A 14,899-nucleotide genomic window follows, 5' to 3' on the forward strand; every position below is an offset into this window, starting at 1 on the left:
CCAGGAGGGACACATCCGTCACCACTGTGTGCTCCGGTTGGGGAAGGGAGAAGGATCTGATCCTGACCCAATCTCGATTCGTGAGCCACCACTGCAATTCTTGAGCAGTGCCCTCCGAGATCTGGACATGATCGGACAGGTCGCCCTGATATTGCGCCCGCTGGAACTTCAGGTCCCACTGCAGAGCCCGCATATGCCATCTGGCATGTGTCACCAGCAGGTTGCAGGAGGCCATAAGGCCCAGAAGCCGGAGGGTCAACCTGACTGAAACCCGGAAAAGAGGCCGAAAGATTGGAATCATAGCCTGAATATCCCAGACTCGCTGCTCGGAAGGATAAACCCGAAACAGCGTCAAATCCAGAACCGCTCTGATGAAGGGGAGCTTCTGAGATGGACTCAGGTGCGACGTTGGCACGTTGATGGAGAACCCCAGCAGATGCAGGAGGCCGACCGTAGTCTGAAGGGGCTGACGACTGTTTGGGGCGAGCCCGCCTTTTAACAACCACTCGTCTAGGTAGGGGAAGTCTGACACACCCCTGACCTGCGCAGGTGAGCTGCAATCACCGCCATCACTTCCGTGAACACCCGAGGGGCGCTGGTAAGGCAGAAGGGGAGCACGGCAAACTGAAAATGCTCCTGGCCTACCGTAAATCGCAGGTAACGCCGGTGGGCCGGCAGGACGGGGATGTGAAAATAAGCGTCCTGCAAGTCCAATGCTACCATCCATGCTCCAGGATCGAGGGCAGCCAGGACCTGAGCCAGAGCCAGCATTTTGAATTTCTCCTTCCGGAGGAAGCGATTGACATCCCGGAGGTCCAAGATGGGGCGCAGACCCCCCTGTCCTTCTTGGGGACCAGAAAGTAGTGGGAATAACAACCACTCCCTACTTCCTGCCCAGGAACGCACTTGATGGCCCCCTTGGCCAAGAGGGCCGCGACTTCCCGTTGGAGAAGAAGCAAATATCCCCCGACATGTGGTGGCACCGAGGAGGCATGGCCAGAGGGGAGGACTGAAAGGGAAGAGAATAACCCTTGCAGGTCATTTGCAACACCCATTCGTCCGATGTGATATCGGGCCAGTGGGAGAGGGGAGTGGCGGATCCTGCCACCCACCGGCGTGGGGTGCTCCACAAAGCTCGGACTAGGAAGGTTTAGAGGAAGGAACAGTGGGGGTGGAGGTGAACTGACCCGCGCGCTGATTCCCCGACCTGCCACGGCCGCGCTGAGGCTGATTCTGCATAGGCGTGTTGGAAGAACGTGCCTGGGTGCCTCTGCCCTGGCCACGGAAGGAACGAAAACCAGGAGTGGCCGGGTTCTTAGCAGAAAGACCCAAGGACTTGGCCGTGGCCCACGAGTCCTTAAGTGCTCCAAAGCACTGTCGGCCTTACCGCCAAACAAGTGGGTGCAGTCGAAGGGCATATCTATGAGCGATCCCTGGACATCAGGCGAGAACCCAGTCGAACGTAACCAGTGTGGCGTCGCAACGCCACCATTGTGGACATCGCCCTGCCCAACGAATGGCAAGCATAGCCGCATCCTTTCCTTCAGCAATCGCCTGAGAAAGGACAGCCTGGACTTCCTCAGAACACTGAGGCAACACCTGAGCAACGATATCCCAAACAGCGTGAGAGTACCCCAACAAGCAGGCGGTGTTCACCGTCCGCGGCCCCAAGTTGGCCGAAGAGAACAACGGCTTACCAAACTGATTTTTTGGAGTCCTTATCCGGGGAGCCGTGGGAAAGGCACTCATCGACGTCGAGGCCTGGATGACCAGACTCTCAGGCGTGGGATGGGTGGTCAGAAAGGCAGGGTCGCCTGGCTCCGGGCGGTAGCGTCTGGCAACGTTTTTATCCACTGGAGCCCCCGTGGCTGGCCGCGACCTAGTGCCCAAGAGGACGTCGGTAAGGGCGTCATTGAAGGGAAGCAACGGCTCCGACGAAGTAGATGCCGTTCGGAGCACTTCGGTGAGAGGGTTGGTTTTGAGGGCAACTGTGGGGAGGTTGAGGTTGAGGGCCTCAGCAGTCCGACGGAGCACCATCATGTAGGAAGCGCTCTCCTCCATCATGGGTGGGGGAGAGGCAAACCCCGGGTCAGAAGAGACATCGAGGTCCTCCAGGTCGTCCACCCAATCCTGCTCGGAGTCACACTGCCTGGCAAGGGGGTCCTCGGATCCTTCCCAGTTCTCCTCTGCCTCTGGCACCTGAGGTGCCGGTCATGGCGGCAGGGCCGGATAAGGGACAAAAGGCGCTGAGAACGGCACCGGCCGGGGCCGGACAGGTGCCGCCTCCCAATGCGAATCCCAGGTCGGAACAAAATGGTCCTGGAACCAGGGCAAGGGCGGAAGGAACAGCACCCAATGCGGCGCCGAGGGAGGCGCCGGAGCCGGCAACGCTGCACCTCGTGGCGCCGGGGCCAGAGCCAATGGCGTAGGATCCTGTGGCGCTGGGGCTGGAGCCGCTGGCGTAGCCGTCGGGCCAACAGGATCTGGACACGGAACCGTGGGGCCCGAAGGTACGCCGGCGGGAGCCCGAGACCTAAAAAGGCGGTCCATGGCAGCAAGAACATTTTGCACCTGTTCGGGAGTCGCTGTGGGACCTGGGTGGGGCGGGTAGACCGTGGAACTCGCATGCTCCAGATGAGCCGCAAGGGCGGAGCCCCTGTCCCCCTCGTCCCCCTCTGAGGAGCGACGGGGGGACGTCGGAGAGCTAAAACGCTTCTTCAACTTCTTTTTATGGCGTCGCTTACCCAAATCCGAAGGCGAAGACTTGGAGCCTGAGGAGCGAGGGCTCTGGTCCAACAGCCCCTAGACCCGGAGCGGCAGAGGGACGAATGCCGGACCTCCAGTAATTTCCGGCGCCCTCCCTCAAGGCCTTTGGGGCCATGGCTTGACAGTCCCGGCAGTCGTGGTCAGTCTCCAGGCAGTAGAGGCAAACATCGTGGGGGTCTGCCACTGACATATTACGGCGGCAGGCCCCACAGGACTTAAAGCCAGGCATCCCTACGTGCACCAGGAGAAAAAAGGGGGGAGACAAAAAATTACTAAGGTACTTGCTCAATCCGGATCTGCGCTTGCTGGCGCGGAAAAAGAATAAACTGACGTCAGCGCGCATGGGTGGCGCCTAAGTACGCCCCGTGACATCATCTCGGCGCTGACGATGCCAGTGACGGACGTGGAGCCGCAGGACGCCACTTTCTGACGCACAGGGGTACTGCTAAGCAAAACTTTCTGGATCCAGTCTGACGTTGGGGATATTCTAAGGTAAGGAATCCATTACTAACGTGTCTCTTTCAGATCAATACTCCAGCTGTGTCTCTGTTCCCAGTGTTAATTCCCCATTCTTAATACTCTATGCAGCACTGCACCTGTGTCTCTATACCCACTGGTAATTTCTCATTCTTAGTCCAATAGACAGTGCTGCAAGCTGCTTCTCTGGTCCTAGTGGTAATTCTTCATTCTAAATCCTCTAGACAGGGTTGCAACTGCTTCTCTGCTCACAGTGGTAATTCCTTATTCCTAGTCCTCTCGACAGTGCTGCTAGCTGAATCTCTGGTCCCGTTGATAATTCTTCATTCTAAGTCCGCAAGGCACTGCTACTAGCTGCTTCTCTGGTCTCATCGGTAATTACCACATTCTTAGTCCTCTAGGCAGTGCTGCAGCTGCTTCTCTGGTCCTGTTGGTAATTCCTCATTTTAAATCCTTTACACAGTGCTGCAGTTGCTGCTCTGGTCCCATTGGTAATACCCACATTTAAGTCCTCTGGGTAGTGCTGCAGCTGTGTCTCTGTTCCCAGTGGTAATTCAACATTTTTTGTCCTCTAGGCACTGCTACTAGCTGCTTCTCTGTCCCAGTCAATAAATCCTCATTCATAGTCCTTTAAATAGTGCTGCTACCTGCTTCTCTGGTCTCACAGGTAATTCCTTATTCTAAGTCGTCTATGCTGTGCTGCAGTTGCTTCTCTGGTCCCAATGGTAATTCCTTCTTCTTAGTCCTCTAAACAATGCTAGCTGCTTCTCTGGTCCCATCAGTAACTCCCCCATTCTAAGTGCTGCAGTGGTAATTCCTCTTTCTTAGTCCACTATACAGTGCCGCATCTGTTTCTTTGGTCCTGTCGGTAATTCCTCATTCTATATCCTCTAAACAGTGCTGCTAGCTGCTATTGTGGTCCCGTCTGTAATTCCTCATTGTAAGACCATTAGACAGTGCAGCCGCTGTTTCTCTTGTCCCAGAGGTAATTCCTGATATTAAGTCCTCTAGCCTGTGCTACAGATGTGTCTCTGTTCACAGTGGTAATTCCTCATCTAGTCCTCTAGGCAGGGCTGCTAGCTGCCACTCTAGTCCCGTTTGTAATTCCTAATTCTACGTCCTCTAGGCAGTGTTGTAGCTGTGTCTCTCTTCCCATTGGTAATTCCCATTCTAAGTCCTCTAGACCAGTGGTTCCCAAACTTTTGACTCCTGAGGACCCCCATTGAGTCACCACTGGAAGCCGGGGACCCCCAAGCAATTTGTATGAGTTAAATTTCAAATATTAAAACAGTAATTCCAAAAAACACGTGTGCACACAAAACAAATACTCAAAGTATTTAGGGGCAGATTTACAATAAGTGACGCATCCATGCATATCAGCAGGGATGCGCCACTTATTGTGCGCCATGCCTCCGCCGCCATTGATGCACCGCATTTACAATGCTGAGCCTCATGGGGCAAAAAAGCACAGATGCATGACGCATCTGTGCCGTAAAGGTGGCGCATTGTTGGAGTTGCGTCGCAAGCGTGACACAGCTCCAGCAATGCTCTCTAGACAGTGCTGCTAGCTGCTTCTCATGTCTCATCGGTAATTCTTAATTCTAAATCCTTTACACAGTGCTGCTCTCTGCTTCTGGACTCATCGGTAATTCCTCAGACTAAGTCCTCTAGGCAGTGCTGCAGCTGTGTTTCTGTTCATACACCCACTACACACCAACCCAAAACACAGATAAGAAAAGTGGTCATTTATAATGCCAATAGGTCCAACTCTGACAAATGCGAGAAATGCTTGTTGTGTCTGGTCTTCTCTTTACTACCTTGATGCATTAACTGTCTGTGGGTGAATTTCTAGCTAGCTGAATCTGTAATTCACAGATTATACATTATTCTTTTTGTCTAAAACCTTTTAGACTCAGACTGGTGTATTAACCGATTTGTTTGACAGCGAACACGGATGCACAATACAGTTGGCCTTATTTGAGCCCAGGTTAAAATTTATACCTCAATTGTGTGTGTAGCATTTCATGGTGCAAGCAATTCATTATCGACTCACATGAATCTATGAAAGTTCTAATACTGAAGGAACCACGGTCATACCAAAACCAATAAACTAACAGCCCGAAAGATGTGGTCTACAATGCCCTGTAGTTCAGAACGCCTGACAGCAGGAAATATGTGCAGAGTCTGCAACACATACAACAGTATATTTCTTTATAAAGGTTTACAATTGGCACTTGCAAACATTTTTGCTGCTTCCTACATTGGAAATGAATTAAACTATCTTCAGTTAACTAATAAACGTCAATATAAAATGTAGACAACATTTTATTTGTATTTGACAAATTATATGGCAAAATCAGTAAATTATCTATTTTTTCTTTAATACTGTGTCCAAATATTACATTTTGTGGGAGTAAGCATTGTCAAATTTAACTCATACCTCAGCTCCTTTTGTAGGCGACTAATCTGGCATTCGTAAGAGTCAATTATGTCAATCGTCCTAGTAAAAGACAAGACACAGCTGAAAAATGTGTACTGCCTAGGTGTACAGGCTTTTAATTTGGAATGCATCAGAAGAAATATTGGCACAAAAGGCAATGAAAGACTGCACAAAGATAAATAAAATAAAAAAAGATTAAAAGCATGTTATTGAAAAGAAAACAAAGCCTGCTTACGTTGTAAAAACATTAGTATTTTCATATAACATAGATTGTGTGAGGCCCAGCGTCAATTCGCCCTCTCCAACTGTTGCGCCTGTTCCCCACCGGTGTGTAATTATAATTCTGAATGAAAAAATCTGTGGGGCACTGCCTTTTCTCTGTAGTTACTGGAGTTCCATTTAATAGTCCTCACTCTGTTGACATGCCAACAGGTTTTCCATGAATTTAAAGAAAAAAAGTATTCTTCCCAAAAATTGAAAGGAATTTGTGTTTTTCCTCAAAGCCATCTAGTTATATGAAGCAAACCAAGGAGGCATGACAAGTTGGTGTGGGAGATATGGACGCAATTTCAAAAGAACAAAGACAGAGTAAAACATTTTTTTTCTGTGGTCAATTTAAGATGTGGATGCGATTTTAAAAGCTGCTTAATCAAATCTGTTTGACTAACCCGTACATACATTCAACACAGGGGACATACAGGGGTTCAGGGAACCTCCAACATAAAGGATTACTTACTGTTGATCTGTGGGAGAATAAGGTTTGGGAGCACGCTCCTGAACCTTTAGGAATGCTTTATTCTGTCTGGCAACACGCCGATCTTCTTCTGCCACCATTTTAAGAAGTTTCTTCTGCAAACATGCAATCTTTTCCTGTTGGTTATGCAATTTCTGTTTTTGCTGATTATACTTCGTCTGTTGACAGATTAAATGAAATAAAGTGAGTAGTTTCATAGGCCTCGTCAGTCTACATTTTGTAGTAGATATGGTTTAAATACATAAATACATAAATAAAATGTAATTTACCACTCCCACCTTTTGAACCTCTAGCTCAGTCAGCACTTATCAGTAAACAGCAATACTACCTTCTTGAGGGCGCTGAAGGTCTATTATAGCAGTTTAGAAATAATGGCAAGGGCTCACAGTGAGCACAACCCACCAGTTTACACAATCAATCAATCAATCAATCAGTGACACTTATAAAGCGCGCTACATACCCGTAGGGTCTCAAGGCGCTGGGGGGGGGGGGGGTGCCGCTACTGCTCGAACAGCCAGGTCTTCAGCTTCTTCCTGAAGGAGAGGTGGTCTTGGGTCAGGCGCAGGTCGGTCGGGAGGGAGTTCCAGGTCTTGGCGGCCAGGTAGGAGAAGGACCTTCCTCCTGTAGTCGCTCTTCGGATGCGGGGGACGGCGGCGAGGGCGTGGTTGGCTGATCGGAGGTGGCGTTTGGGAGCGTAGAAGTTGACTCGGCTGTTGAGGTAGCTCGGGCCTTGGTCTTGTAGGGCTTTGTGTGCGTGGGTGAGGAGGCGGAAGGTGATTCTTTTGTTGAACACAATGACTCACCCACCTACAAGCCGTGCAGACCTAATCCTCGCAACATCTAACACAGTCAGAGGACTAGCTTTGAACTACGGCCACCATTACTCTGATGGTATAAACAACAAAGTGGTCCTAGACACAATTTAATAACTCACATTTGAAAGAAATATTCATTTTTACTTATTTTAGGACTTAATCCTGAAACGCATTTAGCCCTGTGTGTTTTTCTTGCCCTTTCTTTCAGGATTAAGTCCTAAAAGAAGTAAAAATGAATATTTCTTTCAAATGTGAGTTATTAAATTGTGTCTAGGACCACTTTGTTGTTTATACCATATGATACCCAGGTCCTTTGACTTTGTCTGGATTATACCCCATTTTTCTTAACCATTACTCTGATGAGCCGGACTTCAAGCAAATAGAGTATCAAAGACTGTCTGTCTGTAAAACTGTGCACGTATTCTCAACCATGAATTCAGAAAGTATTTTTTTAAAGAGAATAGGTAACAAGTCCACCCAACAGGTCTTGGTAATAGAGGCATTGTGACCCTTCTTACTTAGAAGCCCATGACCATCCTTCAGATAGGGGCAGGATTTGGGAGGAATCTACAGGTAGATGGAGTATCCGCCAGAAATATCTTTACTGGCGGTATTTAACTTTTTTCTTCGGATAGATATTCCTACCTGCGGATTTCTCGCCTTCCCGAAAGATACCACAGCATCAATCCCTCATGGTAGTGGTTCTGAAGGAATGGTCACACCAGAGCATCTTGCTGAAAGCAACAAGTGAAATGGTCATCCGTTTTCACTTCAGAATCCAAACAGTAATGCTTTGCAAATATGTGAAGGAAAGAAAATGTTGCTGTACAGCACATTTCTTATATGGGCACTCATCTGGCCAGTGTTTAGGGTGGATGCCTTCTCCCTAGTGCAATGTGCCCACATTCCTTCTGGTGGCTCCTTTTTAGTACGGGCTTTATAGATCTTATTGAGGACGATGATGATCCACTGAGACAGAGCCTTCTCTTGGACACCCTTGTCATTCTTGGTGACAACAGATAAATAATTGGGTGCCAGATCTACAGTTCTTGACTCTATAAATGCAGAAGTTTACCTTCCTCAATGGTCCAGCCTGTGGCCTCTCCTGCCCGTTGGTGGGATAGAGAAGTGGGGAAGAATGAGGGAAACATAATGGACAGCCTCATATAAAGTGGGGTATCCACCTTTGGTAGGAAAGCCACTCTAGTCCCTAGATCCATGTTTTCAGATTAAAAACCGGTGAAAGGTGGACGGACACACAGTGCTTGAAGCTTGAGGACTCTCCAATACGATGGCCCCCAAAAGACTGTTTTGAAAGGCAGAAGCTACAACGTTATGCTATGCAAGGCATTTGAAAGAGACCCCAATCAAAAATGTTAGAACCAGATTAACATCTCATTGAGGCACAATGAAAGGGGAAAGAGGGAAAATGCATAACAGATTCTTCTAAACACTCAAATCAATTTGGGACGTGAATAGAGATGATCAGGTTAACAGATGAATGCTGATAAAGCTGCAACTTATCTTTTAACAGTGCACACTGCACAACCTTGGTGGGCCAAAGAAAGTGCAAAATGTAAAATGCCTGAAAAGTTTACCATAAAGGGATCCATCAACCAGGAAGTGAAATAGTTCCACCACCCAGCATAAACCAATTTCGGGGATGGGCGAGCCCAAAAGGATGATATCCATCACCTCCAGTAGTAGGTAAAAAGAACTCCGTTGTCCCTGTTCAAATTTTCAGGCTTGAAGGTGGACCATAAGGTGACTGGGGTTCAGAACCTGCCTCTCCGACTGTGAGAGGTGGTCTGCTGTGAGCTGAGGCGGCAGAGTGGGTCACAGGACTACACTTTTTAGGTTATTGTCTGACCTTGAACTAGAGATAACAAGGCAGACCGATGTTGCATCAGGTGTTCTTATCGAAGGCATTGTCTAAGTGAGTTGACACTCTCACTGGTTCTTGGAAAGAGAAGGACAGACAACATCTGCATCAGAGCCAGACGTCAGATTCTGCAAAAATAGAGCAAATGCAGTCTCAGCCTGCTCAAGATGGAATCTGAGCTTATGGTCTTTATGTAAGCAATTGGGCCCAGGCAAGGAGTCTCAGAGCTTCCCAGCAGAGAAGATGAGACCCAATTACCTCTTCAAGTACAACATTGCGGTCATGTCTGCCAAGATATGCACTGACCTACCAAAAAGGGTGGGCAGGAAGACCTCTGAGGCCAGACAAACTCCCCCCAGCTCAAGCAATGGGACATGGAGTTTTTGTTCGTTCCGATTCCAGTGGCCTCCGATCTCCAGTTCTTACAGATGCGTACCCCACCCCAAGGTAGATACATCTTTCTCCACTGTGCCCAGTGCTGGTGGTGGTTGTAAAACGAAATTCCCATGTGACTGTTTCTACTGATCACCAAAGAAGATCCATAGCAGTATCCAGGGGGTGCTGATGATGTCTGTCAGATCACTCCTTTGAAGAAACCATTATATACGGAGACACCACTGCAGAGCCCTCATGTACAGGTGAGAATGAGTAAACAGCAGAATGCAGGAGGCCAGCAGCCCAATCTGGTAGAGAACATTCAGTTACAGAACCCGAGTCCTGACCTGAAACATCAAGCTCCTATTCTGAATGTGCCTGATCCTCTGGGGAGGAGAGAAAACTCGGTGCGATGTTGGGTCCACTACTATCCCCTATGAACAAAAGGTACTGAGAGGGCTACAGGTTTGACTTAGGGAGATTGATGGAGAAATTCAGTGGTTTTACACTATTAGCAAAATCCATAATTCTGTTTTCATAAATACATAATCCTGGGGGCAAGACTTGCTGAGCTCCAAGATAGTTGAACCTTAGTGCTGCTCTCTTTCAGCCACTAAACTACTCCAACCTGCAAGGCAGCCCCATCTGAACCTTTAAATGAACTAAAACTATTCTCAGTGCCCGGCTGCATCATACAATGTGAGAAAAGCAAAGCAATTCGTGTTATGTTGTGACATCTGTGTACCTGAGTCCTACCTGGGCTGCGACTCCGGCTGCGGACAGACTTAAACGGCTGTGGCTGGGCCGTCGGTCAGAGCCTCTTGTTGCTACGAAGGTGCCTGGGCCCTGACGTTGTGTGGTAAACTGCTGCTGCCGCTGCCTGGTGAGGCTGGCGAGTAGTAACCAGCCGGGGATGCTGGCGCTTGATGTGGCAGTGCTGGGAGCCGTTGTCAGCAGAGAAGTGTCAGACTCACCCTGCTGGTTGCTGCTGTGCAGCTGCTGGGTTGGCGGCACCCCTGAGGGAATAATAGCTCTGCTGACAACTGACTAGCTATCAAGACGAGGACAGCCAATCCTTCAGGGGGAGTTGACACGAACTGGGCCAGAGGCAGTAACTGGTATGGAACTGGTGATGCTGTGAGCTTATAAAAAGGCCTGGCCCAGGATCTGCCATTACGAAGGCAAAATGTATTTATTTATTTATTTAAGGCATTTGTTAAGCGCGCTGTCACCATTGCAGGCATCCTGGCGCTGACTGAGTCCGAAGAAACAGGAAGTGAGAACAGCAAGGGCGGGAGTTATCAAACAGTTGTCTTGGGGAAAAGCCAGGTTTTAATCCTTCTCCTAAAGGGCAGAAGTTCAGAGATGTGCCTAATTTCAGATGGGAGCGTGTTCCAGAGCTTGGCAGCTGCTACCTCAAAGGATCTGCCTCCAGATCTGATCTTTTTGAATCTGGGAACCACTGCTAGCTTGGCTTCAGAGGAGCGAAGCTGCCTAGCTGGAGTGTACCACGCAAATTTCGATTGGAGGGAGGCAGGGCCAATTGCATGAAGCACCCTGAACGCTATACATAGGGCTTTGAATCGTACTCTCTGCCTCACCGGTAGCCAGTGAAGTTTGCTCAATGAAGATGATCCATTTGCTCTTCTGGGAAGCCCCAGTGCCAGTTTGGCAGCTGCTGATTGGACTCTTTGGAGTCTGTCTAGCAAGAACCCAAGGGATCCCAGCAAAAGGGCATTGCAATAGTCTAGTCGACTAAGGATGGTACATCTAACCACTTGGGCACGTGCATGAGTGGGGAGAAGGGGCAGTACCTTCCTTAGGGATCGGAGGATGGCAAAACAACAAGCAGTAGTCTTTTGAGTGTGCGTCTCCATACTAAGTGTCTGATTCAGCATAACCCCAAGGTTGCGAAATGTAGCCACTGGGCGCACTGTGGTCACAGTTTCAGGGGGCCAGAAATTATCTGGGAATGGCCGAGGAATCTTAGTGCCAGCGCTAAAAAGTACCTCCGTTTTCCCTGCGTTGAATTGGAGGGAGTTGTCCTTTAGCCAGCGAGAGGTGTCACGCAAACAGTTGTGAAAAGTCTCAACTGAGATGGAGTCTTCGCCCTCCAGGGAGAGGATCAGTTGCGTGTCATCGGCATCGTTGATAATTTTAATATTATAGCTTTTAATTAGCGTGATCAACGGTCTTCGGTACAGATTAAAAAGAATTGGGCTAATTGCAGAGCCCTGGGGGACCCCATGCGAGATCAAAGTGAAAGCCGACTGAAAAGGGGGAATAGACACCGCCTGCTGCCTATCCTGCAGAAATGATTGGAACCACTGTACTGCCAATCCTCTTACTCCCGCCTCAAATAAAACTGGTGGGCCATTATATGATCTTTTCAATACAAAGTATAAACTCTATTCAGTGAATAATCTAGTGCCTGACTGCCCCCTACCCCTTTTGGGGCACCTACAGTCCGGAGATATCGTACTACTGGTGCAACTCTGGTTCAGAGGTTTTGGTATTCCTGGATTTTACTCTTCAGATGCAAGAGGCGAGGAAACTGTCCTTACTAATCTTCTCTCAGAGTTAAAAAAAAGACTGATCCATGCCAGCAGATGAAGGCACAAAAAAATGATATCCATACTCATAAGAGGGAGAGAAGGATGTGGACACCCTGCCCAAAATGGCAGAAGATGACTAATAGTTACCTCTTATGCTGGCCGCTTGTCCTAATTTTTTGGTAGTGATGGAGCAAGAATTCGCACGTAAAGCGTCTTGCTTGTATCAAGAACCTCGAATAACTGTAATAAAATATAACCAACATGTTTGTCTTACTAATTTCCCCTTTATTCAGACATTTGGGATGTCCTAGAGAAGCTTGCCTACGTGTTCATTAACATTAATACGCTTGCCTTTAAAATGGCCACTGCTTGGCGGGATTTTCTTCTGCGCATGCGTTGGTCACAATCACGTGACGTGACGTACTCGCAGTTCTGGTGGGAATCTTTGCGCTTGCGCACTCGACTTAAGATGGCCGCTTTGTGTTCTCACATGCCGAAGCTTGCACTATCGCTTTCTGCATCTCTGTTCGTTTGCACTAATACTAATGCTATAAGTTAGTATAAAGTAAGGGGAGTCATATAGGGATTCCTGGTATACAGTGCATTCATTTATTTCCTGTGTTTTAACCCCTTCAGTGCTAATGACAAGGTCAACTCGTCATGGGTTTTACCTGCCCTGTGCTTATGACGAGTTGACCTTGTCATGAACAATGGGAAAATGGAGGATTCAGCGCCCAGCGGGAAAACCCCCTAGCAGCCAAGGTGTTAATTTGTTTTCGCTTACTTTTCATGTATCGAAATCCGTGGGCATGAGGGATGGGAATACTCCATATTGAACCGCCTTTCTGCGCATGACAGTCTTCTGCCATTGGATGAACTCTATGGCATTTAACCCCGTTGCCATCCCGAGGTCCCAGCCAAGATGTGCCTGGGAAGATGCACCTTCGCCTAGCAGAAGAAGCTGACATGTACTAAATGTATTATAATTCATAGATGCGCTATTGTAATATTGAGACCTATGTCATGGGAACCCCAAATTCAATAGGCGGTCCCAAAAGATGCAAATTTGGACTTGTAGAAGTTTGTCCTGATTGGTGTGTTGACCTGTCCTACTTGAGGACCAATCGAAATTGGGGATTCTTACACTTGCAACATTTGGGGGGTGGTACACTGACCCGAAAACAGTATAACTAGCCTAGGTTTAGCTAGAGAAATTGTCCAACTTGTCCGAATAGCTGACCTGTCACTGACCCAACGCACTCAATAGGTCACTGATACAGAGGGCTGCGGAGCACTCTGTCCGGAAAATCCATAGACCCAGGGGGGTTTTGGAAACCTTAAGTTCTGGCGGAGCACTTTGCTTGGAGATTCGATAACCCAATCGGGGTCCTGACTGATAGCTGCAGAGAGGGTGTAGCGCAGGCGTTGCTACCGAACTGCGGGTGCTGGTCTTACCTTGGTGGTCCTGTCCTGATCCTAATCTGGTCTCCCTGTCCTATCCTGGGGTGTCCATTCTGCACCTGCTGGCCTACTTGCGACTGTCCTTCCTTGGGGTTTCTCCTGTCCTTAACTGACCTGTGGCCAGGGTTGGTCTTCACACCATTCTAGGTAAATATAGTGCTGGGAAATCTATTCTGCATCTTTCATTCTTTCTTTTGCTTAATAAAGTGTGGTCCTGCATATTGATTTTTCCATGTTTTCCATTTCACACTGATAAATGAAAAAGTCATATATTATCGTTGTTATTCTAGCATGTTCCATTTCTTACCCATCCTTTAAGTACATTCCTGTTTTCAGTTCATGAAATACAGTTTGTTCCTTTTCTTTACCTTCCCTTAGCTAAATGAAATGTTTACTCTGAGATATTAGCGTGATCCACTTTTTACCTTCCCTATAGTTACATGTTACTTTTCAAATCTCCATAGACTGATTAAAATTCTCGTATTGTGTCACTTTTAAAGAGGTATATTTTAGCATGTTCCTTATTTCCCCCGTCCTTTACTCACTATACATCTAGTCTAAACTCCTGAAAGTCTTACTAGCATGTTCCCTGTTTTTACCTTCCTTTAGCATTCTAAATGGTTGGCCTGATTTATTTCCTATATGGATACGTGCTCTTTATAATCTTAGTCATTGACAGTTTATTGACTGTAAACCTAATGCTTAACGAGACTGATGAATTTTAGATAAAGGTTTTCAAAACTTCCTGAGTTTGTGCTTATTATATGATTCAAAATTAGTATAAATAGCATATGTATTTTGGCGTCTGCCTTTCTTTTACAGCTAGCTCCCTAATCCATTGTGGTCATTAGGTACCCGTAGCAGTGGATTGGTAAGTCGGGTACACTGGAATTAAATAGGAAGGAGTAGGGTTACTGGTAGTAGAGTGCAAGGTTACCCGATTAATGAATATGGTAAATTGAATTTTTATGGGCCCAATGCGTATATGGTAAAATGTATAGTCGGGTGACCTGCGCGCTCTATCAGTAGCTAAATTTATAATACATAAGACAATGGTTGATATGTAGTTTTATAAAGCGCATAGCTACCAAGCAGGGTTTTCCAGCACTAGGCACGTATAGTAAGGCATCAAAGGAAAGTATATCAGTAGTTAAGTTAGAAGAGCCAGGTCTTCAAAAGGTTTCCTAAATGCACTGAACACATTCTCATTGAAACGGGTAGTGCATTCCACAGACAGCTTAGTACCGAGGTAGGAGAAAGACCGGCCGCCCTGATGAGTTCTCCAGATTCTGGGAACAGTACTGACATTACAGTTGCTGGATAGGAGGGAACGGCTGGGATGGTATTAGACATGGCTTTGTGAATATGGTACAA

At 47.6% G+C, this 14,899-nt stretch overlaps 1 protein-coding gene across 2 annotated transcripts in view; it reads right to left on the reverse strand.

The window, feature by feature from the left end:
- CEP70 (centrosomal protein 70) overlaps nucleotides 1–14,899 on the reverse strand; it is a 505,009-nt gene that overhangs the window by 376,247 nt on the left and 113,863 nt on the right. For both annotated transcript variants that reach the window (XM_078682403.1, XM_078682404.1), the window contains exons 7-8: nucleotides 6,420–6,595; nucleotides 5,684–5,743 (exon numbers count right to left, since the gene is read on the reverse strand). In XM_078682403.1, the coding sequence (XP_078538529.1) occupies nucleotides 5,684–5,743; nucleotides 6,420–6,595 (236 nt within the window). The remainder of the gene's footprint in view (nucleotides 1–5,683; nucleotides 5,744–6,419; nucleotides 6,596–14,899) is intronic.

The sequence above is a fragment of the Lissotriton helveticus genome, chromosome 3_1, assembly GCF_964261635.1.
Source record: "Lissotriton helveticus chromosome 3_1, aLisHel1.1, whole genome shotgun sequence".
Lineage (NCBI taxonomy): Eukaryota > Metazoa > Chordata > Amphibia > Caudata > Salamandridae > Lissotriton > Lissotriton helveticus.